Here is a 17133-nt window from a genome sequence, read left to right as displayed (position 1 = left end):
ATTGTTAGTGTGTCTGAGATCTTTATTGCAAAACATAATCTTTAAAAACATCGCTTTTCTTTTTCTTTTTTTCTTAGTGAAGTCTAACAGTATTACTCTGGGGAGGAAAAAAAAAAAGCCTTGGATATCATGTTAATATGACATCTAGTATTTAAAGGTTATAATAGTTCTGAGAAGAGCAATAATCCTTCTCATTTCATGTATATCATTGTGGTTTACCAGAGTAATGTGTTCATTTCTAAACATAGATAGTATAAATAACTTGACAGTTTCTTTTGTAGTTTTATGTGGTAGTTGAATTTGATCTTCAGTGCTATACAAGTTCAGGTGTGTGTAGCTTCAGATAATGTAGCTATATATACATTTTCAGCACTGCTAGTTCACTGTGTTTTGCTGTTTGGCAATTAAATCCTTCTTCCATTCTAGCAATTGTAGCTCAGTTCAGTCTATACTGCTTGCTGCAACTCTTTTTTTAAGCAGTTACAGTTTGATCAAGATTGCAGTGGTTTAGAAAACCTGGTTGGCTAGATACCAAAACACAGCTTTCTGTAAGAATGTCTGCAGGCAACGATTTACTACCTTAGATGAAGAAATTTCCTATGCCTTTAAGCAGTTAGAGAAGCTAAGGAAATTCTATTCAAACGTACTGTCTTTTAAGAGCAATAAATACTGCTATATGAGTAAACGGCAGCTTGATTTTTCATTTTAGATAACTATATTTTGCAGAGAGCCCAGAACTTAGTGAAAAGTGAACCACTGTTATAACAATGTGCTGCAATTGCATCTTCATCCTTGTATAGGCATACTTCTTTTTAGAATAGGGGAAATGATTTGGGCTTCTTCCTCTGAGTGCCTTTTTTTTGGGTGCATGGCAGTGCTATCTGTGTTGGATATTGAAAGGAAGAGTGTCTGAGATTGAAGTTATACAACCTGCCTACATCTCAAGTGTCTGTTTTGTCTGGACTTCCTTCATGCAGCATTCTTGTGCAGAAATTTCAAGGCTTTAGTCTGGGAGCACTGGGTCAAAGAATATCTCTCTTTGAAGGGTATGCAGGAGGTTGTTTGTTTCATTACATAGTATTTTATTTTCTATCAAAGAGTACTTTTTCTGAAGAGCTTGCTACAATGACTGTTCAGAACAAATTAAAGGAGTAGCATTGTGCCATGTTTAGTTTGTCTGGTTTCCAACAGGTTATTCAACTTGCAAATGCTTGTTTGGTTTTCTAAGTCCAAATATGTAAGCATCACTGCTAGTAAGAACAAAAGTAAGCTCTTGATATAGTTTAGTAATCAAGAGGCATAAAGCAGTAACTTCCTTTTCAGAGCTGTTTTGTGAAGTGGTTTTTCTTTTCAGAGGCTAGGTCATATTTTCAGGTTCTCACAAACAGTGCCATTACTCCTAGCTTGTCTAGAATACTTAAATAGTAACCCCTGTTATGAAATATTTTGGTAGATAACAAGAATTCTTTTTGTCTTGAGAGGAGTACCAAGTAAACAAGTCCTTGTAATGCCATTGTTTTTGTGTTCACTAAAATGTCTCTTTCTGCGTTTATGTAGTAGATCCAAGTTTCTGTAGATGAGGCACAAGTCCTGCTTGCAGAATTGAAAGCTGTTTCTAGTTGTGAAGTTCTAGCTGAACTGCTTTTTTAAGAAAGAAAAGAAAAAGTTTTCTGTATCTGGAAGGGAAAACTGTGTCCCTGTAATCTCATGGGAATCCTAGAATATCTTGTGCAGGAGCAAGAGAGGTGCAGGCATGCTACAGTAGAGTTTGGTGCTTCTTCAGTACATATTTCAACTCAGATCATCGATGATGAAATGTAAAGAGGTGGTCTTCCAATTTTAGACAGCGTATTATTTTAGACAACTTATTCAAGTGCCTTTGAACTACCCTTCGGCTGCTTTCTCAAATTATGGATGTTAAACTGTGAGTGAGGATGAGGACCATAGAGAAAGGATCTAATATTGAGACTGCGGAGTTTTTTTTAATTCATGTCTTGTGAAGCACTATAGGGAAGTTGCTCTGTTTTGACATATTCAATTCTAACCTTTCCATAATGTCCATCTGTTTGCTTTTTGTGCTAAAGAACACCTTTGCTTGATGAGTAAACAACTTTTATTCTATTATTTATTAGTCTGAAGATTGGGTTAAGAAGTGAGAAGAACATGAATTGTAAGAAATTTCTACCAAGTGTGGGCTAACAAAGCCGTGACATGCAAAATTAATAGTGTATCTTTTTCTTGAGATACTATTATTATGCTGCATATGTTAAAAATAAAAAATAAGAATAGGATGAGTAATTCCTATTACCAACTCATGAAGAAGTGGACAGTGTTTCTTTACAGACTTGGATGTGTATTCATGTTAAAAAAAAAAATAAAAATCCACTTTTTTAGTGCAAGCCAGCATCATTGTTATCCATCACATATTTGAAAGTTTTCATTGAGTAACATGTTAACTGGACAGAACCTTTTTAAAGATAAAATGTAGTCAGCACTCATATTTTATTCTTTATTGTTCTGTTTTTTATTTTTTCTTAGGGGAACACATTTTTGCCACCATGCCAGTTCCATTCAAAAGCATTGAATGGGTCGTCTAATTCTGTCTGTCTGATAAGTCAGAGGCTGAATATCATCTGTATTGCCTGTTTCAAAAGAATAAAAAATCTTACTGTTATATCACTGTTCAGTAAACGTATTTGCACATTGTATTCTCCTTTGATTTTTTTCCCCCACAGTGATAGAGTACTTAAAAGAAAGCTGTAGTGAATCAAAATGAATCACTGAATTTGAATACCAAGCTTTTTATCTTAATGACAGGTTTTGGCATTATATTAGAAGTTAGAAGACCATGATTTTGTGCCCTGTAAGTAACCTTAAAGGCTAAGACCTACAGGTCTATGCACAAATTACAACAAACTTCTAGATAGAGCAGATGAAAAAAAAGGGCTTGTAAAATAACAGTAAAACATACTGTTTATGATTCTGCTTTTTACAGAAAGGTTGTAGAATGCTTGCATTTTAACCGTACAGGTAGATTCAAAGAAATAGCTTTTGTCCAGTGGTGTTCAGCCACTTATTTATGGATTATGATTAAACAGTTGAAGTCCCATGAACCCACCAGGAAATAATGAATCCGTTGCTGTTCAAAAAGATCTTTTTAAAACACAATGAAGGCTTAAAAGCTGTGTGCACTAATTAACAAAATATAGCACACATTTAAGCTGTTAATAGCCGCAGCATCCCTGATGCATAGACCTTCCTATGGTAGCACTGCATAACAGTTCTCTATTGTGCATCTCTTTAACGAGGGTAACTGTGTCCCTTCTTTTCTTGCTTCACTACCTGCTGTGTATGGAAATTGTGTACACTATTTAGCACCCCCTTTCAACTTTTGAAGTCCATGCATATTACATAGAAGCATTACATCTTGCATTAGGGTAAGGAACAGCTTTTAACAGGTCTGGCTTCCTTCTAACTTCTTAAATGCAACTTCTCAAAGCATGCACAAACAAGGGGTCTTGCTCTGAATTTGCATTTCTTGATTGAGGATTTGCTTTCTGTTTTTCTCCCCTGTGTCTCAAACCACTAGTTACTTTGTGACAAAGATCACAGAAATCACTTTAATTATAAAGAAGGTGTAAAGAAAAGAGAACACGCATCACAATGGAAGCAGGAACTCAGGGTTTCTGGATATTGTTCCTAGTAGCAAACTGTGCACTGCTGTTACAGTATTGTCAGATTGAAGTTTGAAACAGTACTTTTTGCTACCTCCATGCAAGCCTTTGATGAATATATATATATAGATAATTTTTTTAAATAAAATCTGCGTTGTTACTAAAATTTTAACCCTTCAAGTTAAATCCCCTATGTGTGTTCCACAGCTACCATTAAGGAGGGAGCAAATAGGTAGCTAGGAAGCGAAACGAAAGGAAAACCGGAGTGCACAATAATGGAATTCTTTTAAATTTTTTAGGTATGCTGTACCCTAGCTACCAGCCGAGGGAGACTGCTAGCTAATTAAATTGAATCACCATACTGTTTCGTACACTGCAGTGATGTTGTTTACAGCCTCATTGTAAGAAATTTCACTGGAGTTATCAAGTCTTAAAATTTTGACATGCATTAGAATTTGAACTCGGCATCTCAGGTTTTAAGGTATTTGCTGTCCAGATTACAAATTGGCTCTGTAAAAGCCCAAGTTCACAGCAGCAATTGCAGTGCTTATTTGAAAGTAGTACCTCAGGTCACAGTCAGCCTTTGAATGCTGTTATCCCTTGGATCTTTTGGGACTTGAACAGATAAGGCAGTTTTTGCACAAAACTGCAAGAATGCACGGCAACCATACATCTCACACAAACGATGCCACTTCCTCTCCATGCATAGGTAAAGATGACTTTTAGTGAGTGTGAGAAGTAAGGACTTGACTAAAACAACTTTGGAAGCACAGACAAAATATTGCCAATGTTCCTGGATTGTTGGCCAGGACTCTTAGTGTTTGTGATTGAAACTTCTTTTTATATACTAGAAGGCTTTCTAAATGCAGGTAAACTAAGACCGCCTCTCCTTTAATTTGAAAGTTTATGGTCTAAAAATGCCGCTGTTGTCTTATTCTTAACTAGCTGATTTTTTGCTGTTTTTAATTTAAGGATTGTGAAGCTCTAAAAAATTGTTGACTGTAGAAGCAAGGTATTTTTAAATGCCTTACAAACATTAACAAAAAAACAAGCCCGTTGCTTGTGTGTGTGTCAGCAAAAGATTTACTTACATAAGCTTTGAATGAATTCTAGATAGTATGTGCTATGTAAAACTTACCGTATTGTAGGAAAAAGAAGTTTACAGAGTCTGCTATAAATAATTCAGAGACTTTTTTTACCTGTTGTTCTGGATAAGCACTTTGTTTATAATTTTCTTAATCTAAAGAGTGTCATGACCACATTGAAGTCTCAGATCATTACTAGACACAACATCTATTCTTATAAAAGATATTATTCTTCCAGTTTTCCTCTCCTGACCAACCCTACTTCCATCTATTTAATAATGATTTTCTTAATTTTCATCAAACTGTGAAATCATACACTTGGTTTGTTTTTTCTATCATGGCATTTACCCAGGCAATATTCCCAAAGCTAAGAGGTGCACTTACAGGAAAAAATTACATTAAATAGTTATTTTTTTTGTCTTGCTCTTTGACTCCTTGGCAGAAAAAACAACTATACCAAGCATGCAGTACCTGTCTGTGCAGAAAGTAGAACTTACGTGTTTCAAATGCTTTATTTCTAAGTCTCAAAATGTTGTTTACTTGTTCATAAAAAAAACAGACTAAATACTAGGCATTTTTTGCATGTTTGTCATGCATTATGGTTTGCCAAGAAACTACCTCCCTGTTTGAGGTTTGTTGGGCGATCAGGAAGATACAAAATCTTATAGTTTTGTTTTTATTTTAAGCATTGTGGTTTAAACTCAAATAAACACAACTTAGCAGCTTTCACCTTAAATTTTAGCATAAATTACTTTCATAAATGCGATTTTTCTGTGACTTGCTGGGGACAAATGTGTATGGGCAATTTGGGAATGCAACTCAGACTAAAATTGTTTCAAGAATAGGAAGATTGGTTGGGAAGGAGGAAGTCTCCTGCTTATAATGAAGTAACATTTGTACAAAGCAGCTGTGATTTTTGGAACTCCAACTGTCTATGCCTGCTTTTTCTTTCATCTTGTTCTCTAATAAATTCCAAGTGACACCAACTTAATGGTGGTGTATTGGATGTGGTATGCCACGATTCTCAACCAGCATGAAATAATATTGGGCACACAAAATATTGAGAAATATGAGTGAGCTTTTGTGCAATGGGATGACAAGGTCTTTCTCAAGGAGGTCGTGTGACAACAGCAAAAGTTTGGCCACCGGGGCTGTTAAAGTAGCAGCTCCTTGGTTGTGAAATGCAAACTGATGAGCAGTTTGCTGAAGTTGACAGTGCTTGCAGTTTTGGGTGCTGACACCTCCTTTCCACTTAAAGTGATTCCATTAGTGTGATCATATCTGCTTCCATTAATGCCAGTTTCATATCCTTTTCTCTGTAGTGTTTTCTGCACAACTCCCTATGGAAAGATATGTTCTTCAAATAGAAGCTGTCTTGCTGGCATTATTATTGAGTACAGTCTCAAGTTTACAGTGTTTGGATTTTTGTTTTTCAAATATGTTTCTTTCATTCCTTTTCTGAGGTTTTTTGTTGATCTTCCGTGCAGTTAGATGGGAGAACACATGTTAAGTACCACGTGTTCACAGATCACTATGATAATGCAAAAAGATTGTAAAGCCTGAAAGAAAGCAGCATTCTGTGTGATACAGACTTTCCTAAGGGCAGAGACATTTTTTTCCCCTTGTTATGTCTGTAGCTGTTAGATAAATGTTGTCTGACCATGTTGAGTTCATTCTGCTCCATTTTTCCATTCACAGTTACCATAGTAGACTTTGTACTCTTACACTGACTTCAAAAATACTGCAGTGGAGTGCAGAAATATGTTGTCATCCTGACTTCCAGTTGAAGCAGGTGAGCCCACTAGGTATAAACCTTCTTTCAAAGCAGCTATTTGGTGGCCTTTATGCAAGCCAGTCTGTGCTTTCATATCACAGCTCCTACAGTAAGTATATTGCAACAAGAATCCACAGCCAAGTTTCATGCACTCAGACTATAAAACAGACTGGGGATGGGAAAGCGAGCAAGCTGCTGTGGACTCCCATAAAGTACAGAAAACTTCTCCTTTCCCTCTTTTCTAACAAGTGTAAACTCCTGAGGTTAAGTAGGTGGGGCAACCGGAAGTAATTACTAAGGCCAGTGGCATTTTTGTGGTTTAATAAAGGCAGAAGCTAATTATTCAGTTTTTATTTAAGTGAAATGATGCCAAAAAGGAGGTTCCTGCAGAGCAGCTGCACTCCTTCAGTGTTACCCTAATTTACCACAGACACAACTGTCACAAACAGAACTTTTAAATTTGATATATAGCCACGAAAGTAAGGAGCCTTTTGTCTGGAGTGCATGCAGAAGAACTCCTTTATACAAATCAACCGGCAGATGACGGACAATGATGAAAATTTGATTCTTTGAAGTCATAATGGTCATTGAAATGTGTGAAATTCTGGTATTGAAAAGAGAGCGCCTAGCAAGACTCTAAATCCTGGGTGGTTGCGGGAAGCTTGCTGGGAGGTTTTTCTGTGTTTTGACATCAACTTCCCATTGCTTGTTCCCCGTTTCCTTTATTAAAAAAAAAAAAAAAAAAGGGATGCTAAATAGATTGTTGATAGCAGTTATGTACACTTTTTGCCTATGCGTGGAGAAATGTTGGAGTTGAAATATGACACCTTTCTGCACACCTGACTCACCCATTCAAAAACATTTCAGATATTTTCAATCATTTTATCTCTTTACCTTGAATTGCGGAGTTCAGTTTCTTTTATTTTTTGGTTCTGGTGTTGTGAGTGTGGAACTTACTTGAAGAAGTAATTCCTTTCCTTTGAATGTCACATTTATGTTGAATCTTGTTTTCATTGATGCCTGTGTACCCATTTTTCTTCTTTCTATATAGCACTTCCACCGTTTCTTATTACTCTTTCTAGAGCAGATTTACCAGTTCTTTCAGTACCAGTACCAGTACCAGTACCAGTACCAGTACCATCATGTTTTTAAAAAGCATAAGTTTTAATAGAGGCACAAAGTCCTCATGGTTTGTAGGCAGTTGGATGCTGGATGCAATTTGTTCTGCTTTAAAAAACTGTTATAAATGGATATTAAGAAGTTACTATGTAAAAAAAAAAAAAAGGAGAACAGATCTGTATTACCAAAACCAAAATGGTCATAAAGAGTCTTTTAGATGATAGCCCACATTAAAAATGTGAAATGGGGTTGTTAATTTTTATTAAAAGAAAAGCTATATGGTTCAGATCTTGTCTTTTATGTTGTCACCTTATTATTTAGAATTTTAATGCTGAACACCTCACTAATATTTTAATATGCTAATAGAGCAAAATTCAGTAAGGAACACTTTGAAAAAAAAAAAAAGATAGTAGTGTGAAACTAGCTGTCAAAAACATCTTTGTTTTGGAAAGTTGGTTCACAGGTAGTTTCAATGAGAACTTGAACTCAGAACAAAGCTCTGAAGACACAGTAGAGAGTTCAACCCAGTGCAGCACAGTTCTTTTCAAGTATTATATTGTTTTAATGGAGTCTTGGAGCGGGAGCTTTAGCCCATTGAAATGTCGCTTAAAGGACAGGTTCTTCTGTCACTAGTTGGAGCTGTGTGGATGAAATGATCACAATAGAGTGTTGTAATGCATTTTAAAAGTGTGAGAAATCAGTTTGTCTAGACTAAGAGTGCGCCTACAGGGAATAGGAATTTTAGAGCTTCTGTGCTCTTTAGGTGTCAAGTATGTGATAGATGCCAAGCCTTTTTATTCCATATCTTTGGCAACAGCTCAGCTTTGCTACAGTACCTTATATGTCTACAGCAAGCAAAAACAGTGATTTTATGTCAGGACAACTTGGGCTTCGGAAGCCAGAAACTCATTGTCCTAACAACTGTCTGTTCAATTGCCAGCTTTAATATGGGGAAGATATCAATAAACAATTGCTAAATTCCCAGAAGGCATGGAAACTTCAGCTATAATGAATCAAAGTGTGAAGAGCTAGCAACGCTATGTAGATATTTTAGTTTCTGAAAGTAGGCAGGTTTAGTTTTCACCTTGAAAATAATTTTTATGGGATGAATCCTATATTGTTCATAAAATAACTGATTTGGAGCCAGACAATTGCCCAAAAAACATGACTTGTAGGGATTAATATGTAGAGTTCTTATGGTTTCTAGCATTCAGAGCTTCAAAAAAGCAAAATGGAATACATCCATAACACTGGTTTATACGGTGTTTTATTTTTATCCCAGAGATTTCTAGAACAATTAAAAGACCTCCAAATCTGAAGCATAAAATTCATAATGTACATAGAAGTTGCTGAGAATTACGATAGGAAAAAATGTGCAGATTTGGATGTATTTGGTGATAACAAGAAAACAGGTTTGTTCATAGCAAAGTGCAGGTTATTTCAAAGGGGAAACAAAATTACTGGAGAATAATGCAAAATGTTCTCAACTGAGACATGTTTGTTAAAATACGTATTTCAAGAGTAATACAGCAAACCGGGTTTTTAAAAACACTTCATTTTACTGCATTAAAAAATAAAAATAAAGCAATTTGTGAATTCAAACAAGAAAACTTATAGTAAGAAGCTATTTCCTCCTGAAACTGTGGTTCAAGCTTCAGCAGTCAGAAATTTCAGTCTGTCTGTCAGGAGGTGATCTGTGTGTGTTGCAACATATTCCTTAGTGGTCGTCTTTCGTTGCTAGACTGTTATTAAAAATAAACATTATTTGATCCTAATGAAAGCATTTGTAATGGAATTGGTAAGATATTTGGACAGTTGCCTTTTGTTAGTCTGTGTAGAACATTTAGAGTGTGAAAAATCAGTGTGCGCATTTGTTTGTTTTGCCTTCTTTCTAATTGCAAATACAAATGAAATGCTTCAGACGTGCTCCCTGCTGTAGTTTTGAGGGATTGATCTCCCAGAGTCTATTTTCTGAAGAACATAAAAATATGAGACTTGCCGCATTTCAAAAGATGGTGTGGAGTCAGCACCAAGGGCTTTTAAGTTTGCTGCAAAGCAAAATCCCATAAATTAAGTAGCTACAGACATGTAAAGCCACAGTGTTTCCTTTAAACTTGTTTGCCTTTTCATGCGAGTCATGGCACTGCCAGTGAGATGAGTTCAATATGCCCAACTTTCTGTTAGGGTTTTTTTGGTCTACTTTAGTAACTACTTTACTACTTGTTTCTGGAGTGAGGAGGGAAGAGAGGGAGACCAAGGAGCTCCCACTGGCCTTTTAAGTATGTAAGGAACATGAGTAGTTTAGTCCTTAGAGATGGATTTGATATTTGATTTCACACTCTACTCTATGAGGGTGAACTGACAGTTTAATTTTATGTAATTACTGTTTAGTTTTTAAAGAGAAAGTTCACTTTAATTATATCAGATGCTGCTGAGAGTAATTTTTTGTAGCAGTTCATGTGAGATTTTTCCCTATCTTATTAAAGACAGCTAATTCTTTTAGGTTGCTTTTTGTGGTCCTTTAGTTTTTATCTTCATTATGTTTATTTGTAGATTGCTCAGAAACTAAACCTTCAGAGCGGAGGGCAAACTACTTCTGACCTTATTAAACATGGTTTTTGTTTGGAAGGCTGGAATCTTCTAAATCCTTTTGTTCTTCAGAAGAATACCAAAGCAAAGAATGTTACCAGTGGCAAATGGTGCAAAATCATGGGAAAACTTCCCTATCAAAAATGACTAATTAGTGTACAGTACCTGTTCAATAAATGTGTACTCAGATTGACACAGGTTTTTGAGCCCTGGGCATTAGAGCCCCTGCTGTTGATGAGGAATCCAATCGTACCAAATTAGGTAGCCTGCAGTAATCTGTGTATCTTGAATTTGAATGGAGTGGGGGGGTGAAGAAAAGGCCTGCAGTTTGAGAGAGATTAGTGAAGTCAACTGAGGAGTTGACATGAAATTTTGTTCTGCACTTAAATATCAACCAGTAGTCTTGAGAAGAAGCAACTCTCAAAAACAGGTGCTCACAGCCTGTGACACGGTTGGCCTTACTGCTTAAAGAAGAGGGGTCAATTTCATGTAATAACTAATGGTTAGTGAAATAAGAGAGCTGAGTTCTAGTACCTGCTCTGCCATGTCAGTTGAATTATTGCAGAACAGATAAGTTGTGCCTCTTCCTTCATGCTAGGGATTGCTTTATAGTTCAGTCTGGATGTTTGTTAATTACCTGCAGCCTTAAGCAAGAGTGAAATCATTTACAGTGTAGCACCCGAATGGCTGATGAGGATCTTGGTGAGAAGACCTGCTCATATTTGTTTCAGGCTCCTGATGTTAATGTAGAGTTTTGGGGTTTGTCCATGCTTCCATGTATGCTATAATTTTCCTTTTGAGGGTAAAAAAAAAAAAAAAAAAAGAGTTCATGATACAATTCATGGTAGCTTTAGCTGCTGCAAATAGGATCAGTCCTGGCTTCACAGCTGCAGTTGGAGGGGTTGTCCTGCTCCTCCTCTGGCTTTAGCAGTTGTATAGGTGGGAGATGAGCAGGTTCAGGTGGCTGATCCATGCAAAATCTTGTTGAGCCAGGGGAAGCAGGATGACAGCAGCCCTAGTTGTGAATCTGCTTCAGTGTTATAAAACCGGACTCATAACATACATTTCTGCGAAACTCTCATGTTGTGATTGTAAAAAATAATCAAGCATGATATTGTGTAAAAGCAGAAGCAGTATTAGTTTACACACCTTTCATGTGAACCCTTTTTAACAAATTCCATTGTATTTTTCATAGGATATCTCTACTTTAACTGGTGTTCCAGATGAGCACATCAAAACCAGAAGAGTTCACATTTTTGTTCCAGCACGCAATGCGATGCAGGCAGGAGTTAACAACACGAAGAAATGGAAGATGGAATTTGATAACAGGGAGCGTTGGGAGAACCCTCTGATGGGTTGGGCATCCACGTGAGTAGTTACTGAGCTTTTCTCTATATTTGACTTCAGCCGGTCATATAAACTTTGAAATCGTCTATTTGTAAATCTGTGTAACAGCACTTGCATCAAGTAAATGGTCGGGTAGGTTTGTCATGATTAACAATCATCTAAGTACAGATTTTAGTTTACAAAATCTTCTTAAAGAGTTTGAAAAGTGTTACCCAGAAATTTCAACAACTGTATTTGTAGGTAACATTGCTGTATAACAGCTCTGGGGAAGGAAGGTTATTAGATACCTGAAGCAATAAATCTTTCTCAGCTGTCAGTTCCATATATTAAATGTGGTTATACATAAAATAATGATATCTAGCACTTGGAATTTCTTTCTACAAAGTTTTACAGAAATCCTAAAAATCTGAAACGAGGAGCTACAGTCAATTTTTAACAAGCAAACTGTTTAAAACATCCAATTTTTTCAGCTATTATGACTGGTAAATACCGTAAATATGCCAAAATCCAGAAAAGCAGTACCTTCATGGTAACTGTGCAAAAATTTAGAGATGTAACTTTGATGCAGCTAATTTTTTTTTTCTAAATAAGTGTACAACCTACATTTTACAGTGTGGTTAGAATTCTTTTATATTCTTCCAATGATATTGTAATTTTGATTGGAAGCCATTTTGTTAGAAGGTTGTTCAGAAAAGTTAATTATTCTCTGTAAGCAAATATCAATAGAAATTAATCTTCAGACTTCAGAAAGGATACAGTGTATTCTGGAACTTTCTGGCTACAATCATACAGGCACTTATGATTAAAGAACATAAACTGCTGATGAAACTAAATCTGAATATTTAAATATGAAATATTTAGGGTTTTTTTTTCCCCAGAGACATATTAATATTGTACATTTATCATAGTTTGATTTTCAAAATAACTCTGAAATCAAGTTATGATACTTGCAGCCTGTAATGTTTTGGTTGTATTAGCATTGCAAAGAAATTAGGAAAGCTGAGATAGTATGTCATTAGATGAGGAAAAATATTAACTTGGAATTAAAATAATCAAACATGCTTTTGGCTGGTATGATTTCACTGCTGTGACTAGCCACTCTATTTAGCAAGCCATGATTGAGTTGTTTCACACTGGCCTAGATTAGGTAATAGACTGTTGACCAGCAATACACCTTTCCCACCTTTCTTATGCTCCCCACAAAGGCTGCCCACCACCGTATGGTTTATTTATACCCCTGCACAGATTACAGTTCTGTAACAGGTGCAGTAACACCAGCTTTATAGTTCAGGTTTAATTTAACTTTTCCTCTAATTCCCCTTTGCTGGGAATGTGTCCTCTCCAGACAGTGAATTTTCTGAGTGGGATTCTACACATTCTTAGCCAAAATAATGTCTTTTAGATTTTCTAACAACCCAGAGAAATATGCCACATTATTAAGAGTTTACCTGAATGCTAAATTGTCCTGGAGTGCTTTTAGCATAGGTATATAAAATGGAATGGCTGTTCTGAATTAATCCATCCCCCGAGTGCATTTTTATTTTGCAGTAAGGGGAAGAATATTTCTTGCATAACAAGCATTACAAAAGCGAGGGCTGTGTTGTGAATTGACATCGCTGGGTCAAGGGTTTTGTAAACTGTTTTTTTTCATTCTTTAAAGAACTCTCGAGAAATATTAGTGGGCATCTTGGCAATTTCAAGTTACTGTTCAACCCCCAGAGAAAGCTAACAAAAGTTTCTTCAGATTAAATTTCTGCAGAAGTTCTTCTCCAGAGAACAATTTTGCCATTTAATTTTGAATAATGTCTGGCAATTAGTGATGAGCCCTTTTTGCTCTGGACTCAATATACTTATTTACCTGTAGGTCTTTGCTGTGTTTCTGTCATTTTGCAATCTTAATTTTCTTTCCTAATATTTTTTTATTACTGTTATCTCTTCATAAGTTTGTTTTTGTTTTTTGTTTTTTTCAGTACAAGTAACTCAGTTATAGATCTAAGTAAAATAGATCTGTTCATTTTGCTTTAATTGGTAGCCTTCATTACAGGAAAGTTAATTAATTGTTCTTGAGTACATCCTAACATAAGCTAAGAAACACAGAAATCATATGGTTTCTATTGCATAGAATCATATAAAAAGGACAAAATGTGGAATTCCTATTTGCAGTCACTGATAGACAGCCTAGAGCACTGGAAATCCTGCAGCACTGTTACTGCTGTCAGGACATCATGTTGGCATTTCTGAACTCTGCTGTTTGCTCACAGATTAGCACAAATTTAAATACATGGGTAGCTCATTCAGAGAAAGAAATCAGAAAGCTGTGTTGAAATTGGATGAAGGATGAACATAAAGGAAAAGAGAACGCATGATTTCTTCATTTCTTTAGTTCCAACTTGCTTCTGTTCGGGAAGGTTTTCACTAAATGTGCAGCACTGAACAGGTACAAGTTCCTCATTACCCATCAAATTTCTTTTTTTACTACTCAGTAGCACTGACTAGATTTTTCCAACCTCAGAGTCTGATCACAGAAGAGATGAACAGTGAGCATTAACTGTCCAAGTACTGCAATATATTGGGTTGCTTGATTGTCCTTTGGTCACACTATGAGCTAATTCATAGTCTCTAATTCTCTATACTGCTTTTATAAGATAAATATTTACATATTTTTAGAAAAACTCATGGTATGTCGAAGTGTTATGTTTGCTGTTATCCAATGTGGTTTTTTTTTCTTGGGGGATATATTGGATTTATACATACATCAGATAAAATTACATTGTTGTCTTTGCTGGAAGCTAGATTCCCTGTCTTCCCCTCCCCCTCTGCCAGTCACAGTCTTTGTCCTTCATTGTATAGAGTTCAATGTATCTTTGGTTGCTTTTTCTCTTCATTTACCCTTATAGCTTCAAAGAGAACAGTCAGAGACAGCTCTGTCAATAGTAGATTGCAATTTGGTCTTGTCTTGCAGTTGTCTCCCAGGCTAACATGCTGGCTCAGGGAAGCATTATGTAATCCTTGTGCTCCTGCAGCCCATTTCTTGTATATATGAAAGTCCTCTTGATTAATTTTTAGAGCCCTGCTTCTTCACCTTTTGTCATTGTTTTAAATTAAGCTTTTAAAGCAAAATAAAAATACTGGTTTTTACTGAGATTTTAATTCATTTCAAAAAGCATTTTCCTTTTTTACTTTCTTTCAGAAATGTAATTGAGAATAGCTGATCATCAAAAAATATCACTGTGTAATTGGTTAGCTAGCAGCTTGAGTTTCTGAACTTTGTTTTCAGTGATGGCTTAAGATCTCATTGCTGTACTGGAGTGGTTTTTGGAGGTCACATGACTACAAAAAAATCTCAACTTGTTCACATCCTCTCCAACATCCCATTAACTCCTGCTCTGCTCACTTTGATATTCTGCATACGATTACTCGCCCACTAGCTGCTCAGTAGACGTCTTCCCTCCTTAAACTGTTCTAAATTGACTTAAGCCTCCTATTCTTTCAAAAAGAGAGGGACTGCACAGCTTTCAAAATTGAAATAAGATTGTTGAAAAGCATTTATTTCAACCTCAGTAAGTAGTTAGACAAGTTTGTTGACTAAAAAACTTTATGACATTATTTTTTTCATTGAGTTGGGGGGAATTTCAGCAAACTGGAAGACAGAAACAATACTGTACACAATGTAAAAGTTAATCCTAGAACTAATAAAAATGTAGGAATTTTGAATGGCTAAAATTTAGTCTGCTTTTGAAATTGTGTACTACAAAATATGGTGCAGTATAGGTTTTGGCTGGCATTTGAGATGCAGGTATAATTATTTTATATTTTAAGTGTTGTTGAAATCTGTCATCTGATTTCTTACAGAGCTGATCCTTTATCCAATCTGCTTCTTACTTTCTCTACTAAAGAAGATGCCATTGCCTTTGCTGAAAAAAATGGTGCGTATTATACATATGAGATATGATAGATTCAGCTTGTTTAGTTCTCATGGATATATGGAACTGGTATAACTGAGCTAAAACCAGGAATAATATACATGGAGGTTAAGGTTTTTTCGCATTCTACAGCTTTCATCAGTATGTGGTCCAGATTAATTAGAGAGAAACATTTCTTGATCAGACCAAATTGAATAGAGTTGCTAGGTGATTCTGCTGTGCACCTATAAAAATAGAAAAGATTGATTAACTTTTGCAGTTAAAAAGCTGAACTGTATGATTCTTTTTTTTTTTTTTTTTTTTGACTTGTTAAAATCTGGTATATTTAGCATTCCAATTGCTCGGTAAGTAATAGATTCAATATCAGGTGCAGCTGGAAATAGGAATTTCAAAAAATTTAGATGTACTTTTAGAAAGAAAAGAGGACTGTAGGCACCTGGCTTCTATGCTGAGATACAATTGAAATCTGTAAATCTAGAGGAACACAGTTCTCTGTCCTCTCAGTGAGAATTACCTGAGTTTTACATGACAAAATTCTTTAAAACCTCAAGTTTATCTTCCGCAAATCCTAGATACTGCAGGTATTCTGATAAAAGTAGGATTCAGTTGTAACTCAGTTCTCACTGAAGAACTTTGGAACCTCAGGTGAGCTACCTTTTCACCTGTCTCCTGAAGCATCTTCTGTAGCTGGAAAAAGAGTACTGTGAATACAGTAGCAGGAGAGATCTCTGTCCAAAGTGTGACTGCTAAGGATGGTCTGAAATTGAAATGAGGGGGAGACACTTGTAACTGGATGAAATTAAAAGTTTAGACTGTAGACCTAAATTCTTTTTTGTTCAATCTGACATCACTATTGAAAAACATACAGTTTATTTAACAAGGATGGAGTGATTTCGTGTCACAGTAGCCTTTAGTCGTCTGATAAGAATGCTCTTCCAGAGAAAGTAGTCTGCTTTTTGTCCCTTTAGCTTGTATGACAGAGTTCTAGGCAAGAATTATCTCCCCCACCACTGTGGTACTTCTATGATAATGAGCTCAGCTGTTTGTTTTGAAAAACTGAAGGTGCCTAACTGAAGAAGCTTGTTCTAGAGTGTGAAGTCTTATCACATATGGCAGCCTCTTTCAGTCCAAAGTTAGATGTAACTAATTGTGGATTTTTGATAGCTATAGCAGCCCAAGTAATTGTGCAGGCAGTTGCAAATCTCTCGGAGGCACTCAGCACCTCTTTATCTGTAGTATAAAATGATGAAGCAATAAGCTGGGGCTGTAGATTCCATTCCAGCAGCCAAGTGCCTTCGAAGCTAGGTGTTATAATGCTGAATGTTGTGATACCAAAGTCTTTCTCTGGCTGTAGTTCTGGCTGTTTGCTCAAGTTTATATTGTTAATCAGAACTGTAGGCAAAAGTCAGTGCTTTCATAGATGGAAACAGTGTATTTTCAAAACCTCACCTTGTGTTCCAGTCGTTCTTATAGAAAAATCAATATTGTTTCAACCTTGTAATCAGAGGTAACCTTTTTGTGTTATTGGTGGATACACTAAATTGAGGCTCATTGACAGGACGACCTGTGTCTTGAAAAGGTTTTGATGTCTTCAGGTATATATTGAGCATTCTCTGTGAATA

General features: G+C 36.0%; 1 protein-coding gene across 1 annotated transcript in view; it reads left to right on the top strand.

The window, feature by feature from the left end:
- NDUFS4 (NADH:ubiquinone oxidoreductase subunit S4) overlaps positions 1-17133 on the top strand; it is a 44816-nt gene that overhangs the window by 26531 nt on the left and 1152 nt on the right. Inside the window, exons 3-4 of the mRNA XM_042825911.1 lie at positions 11437-11609; positions 15441-15514. Of these exons, the coding sequence (XP_042681845.1) occupies positions 11437-11609; positions 15441-15514 (247 nt within the window). The remainder of the gene's footprint in view (positions 1-11436; positions 11610-15440; positions 15515-17133) is intronic.

This window comes from Centrocercus urophasianus, unplaced genomic scaffold (assembly GCF_019232065.1).
Source record: "Centrocercus urophasianus isolate 14NV4802_14NV808 unplaced genomic scaffold, USGS_Curo_1.0 seq_25, whole genome shotgun sequence".
In the NCBI taxonomy this organism is placed as follows: Eukaryota; Metazoa; Chordata; class Aves; order Galliformes; family Phasianidae; genus Centrocercus; species Centrocercus urophasianus.
This window is presented reverse-complemented; position numbering and strand designations above follow the sequence as displayed.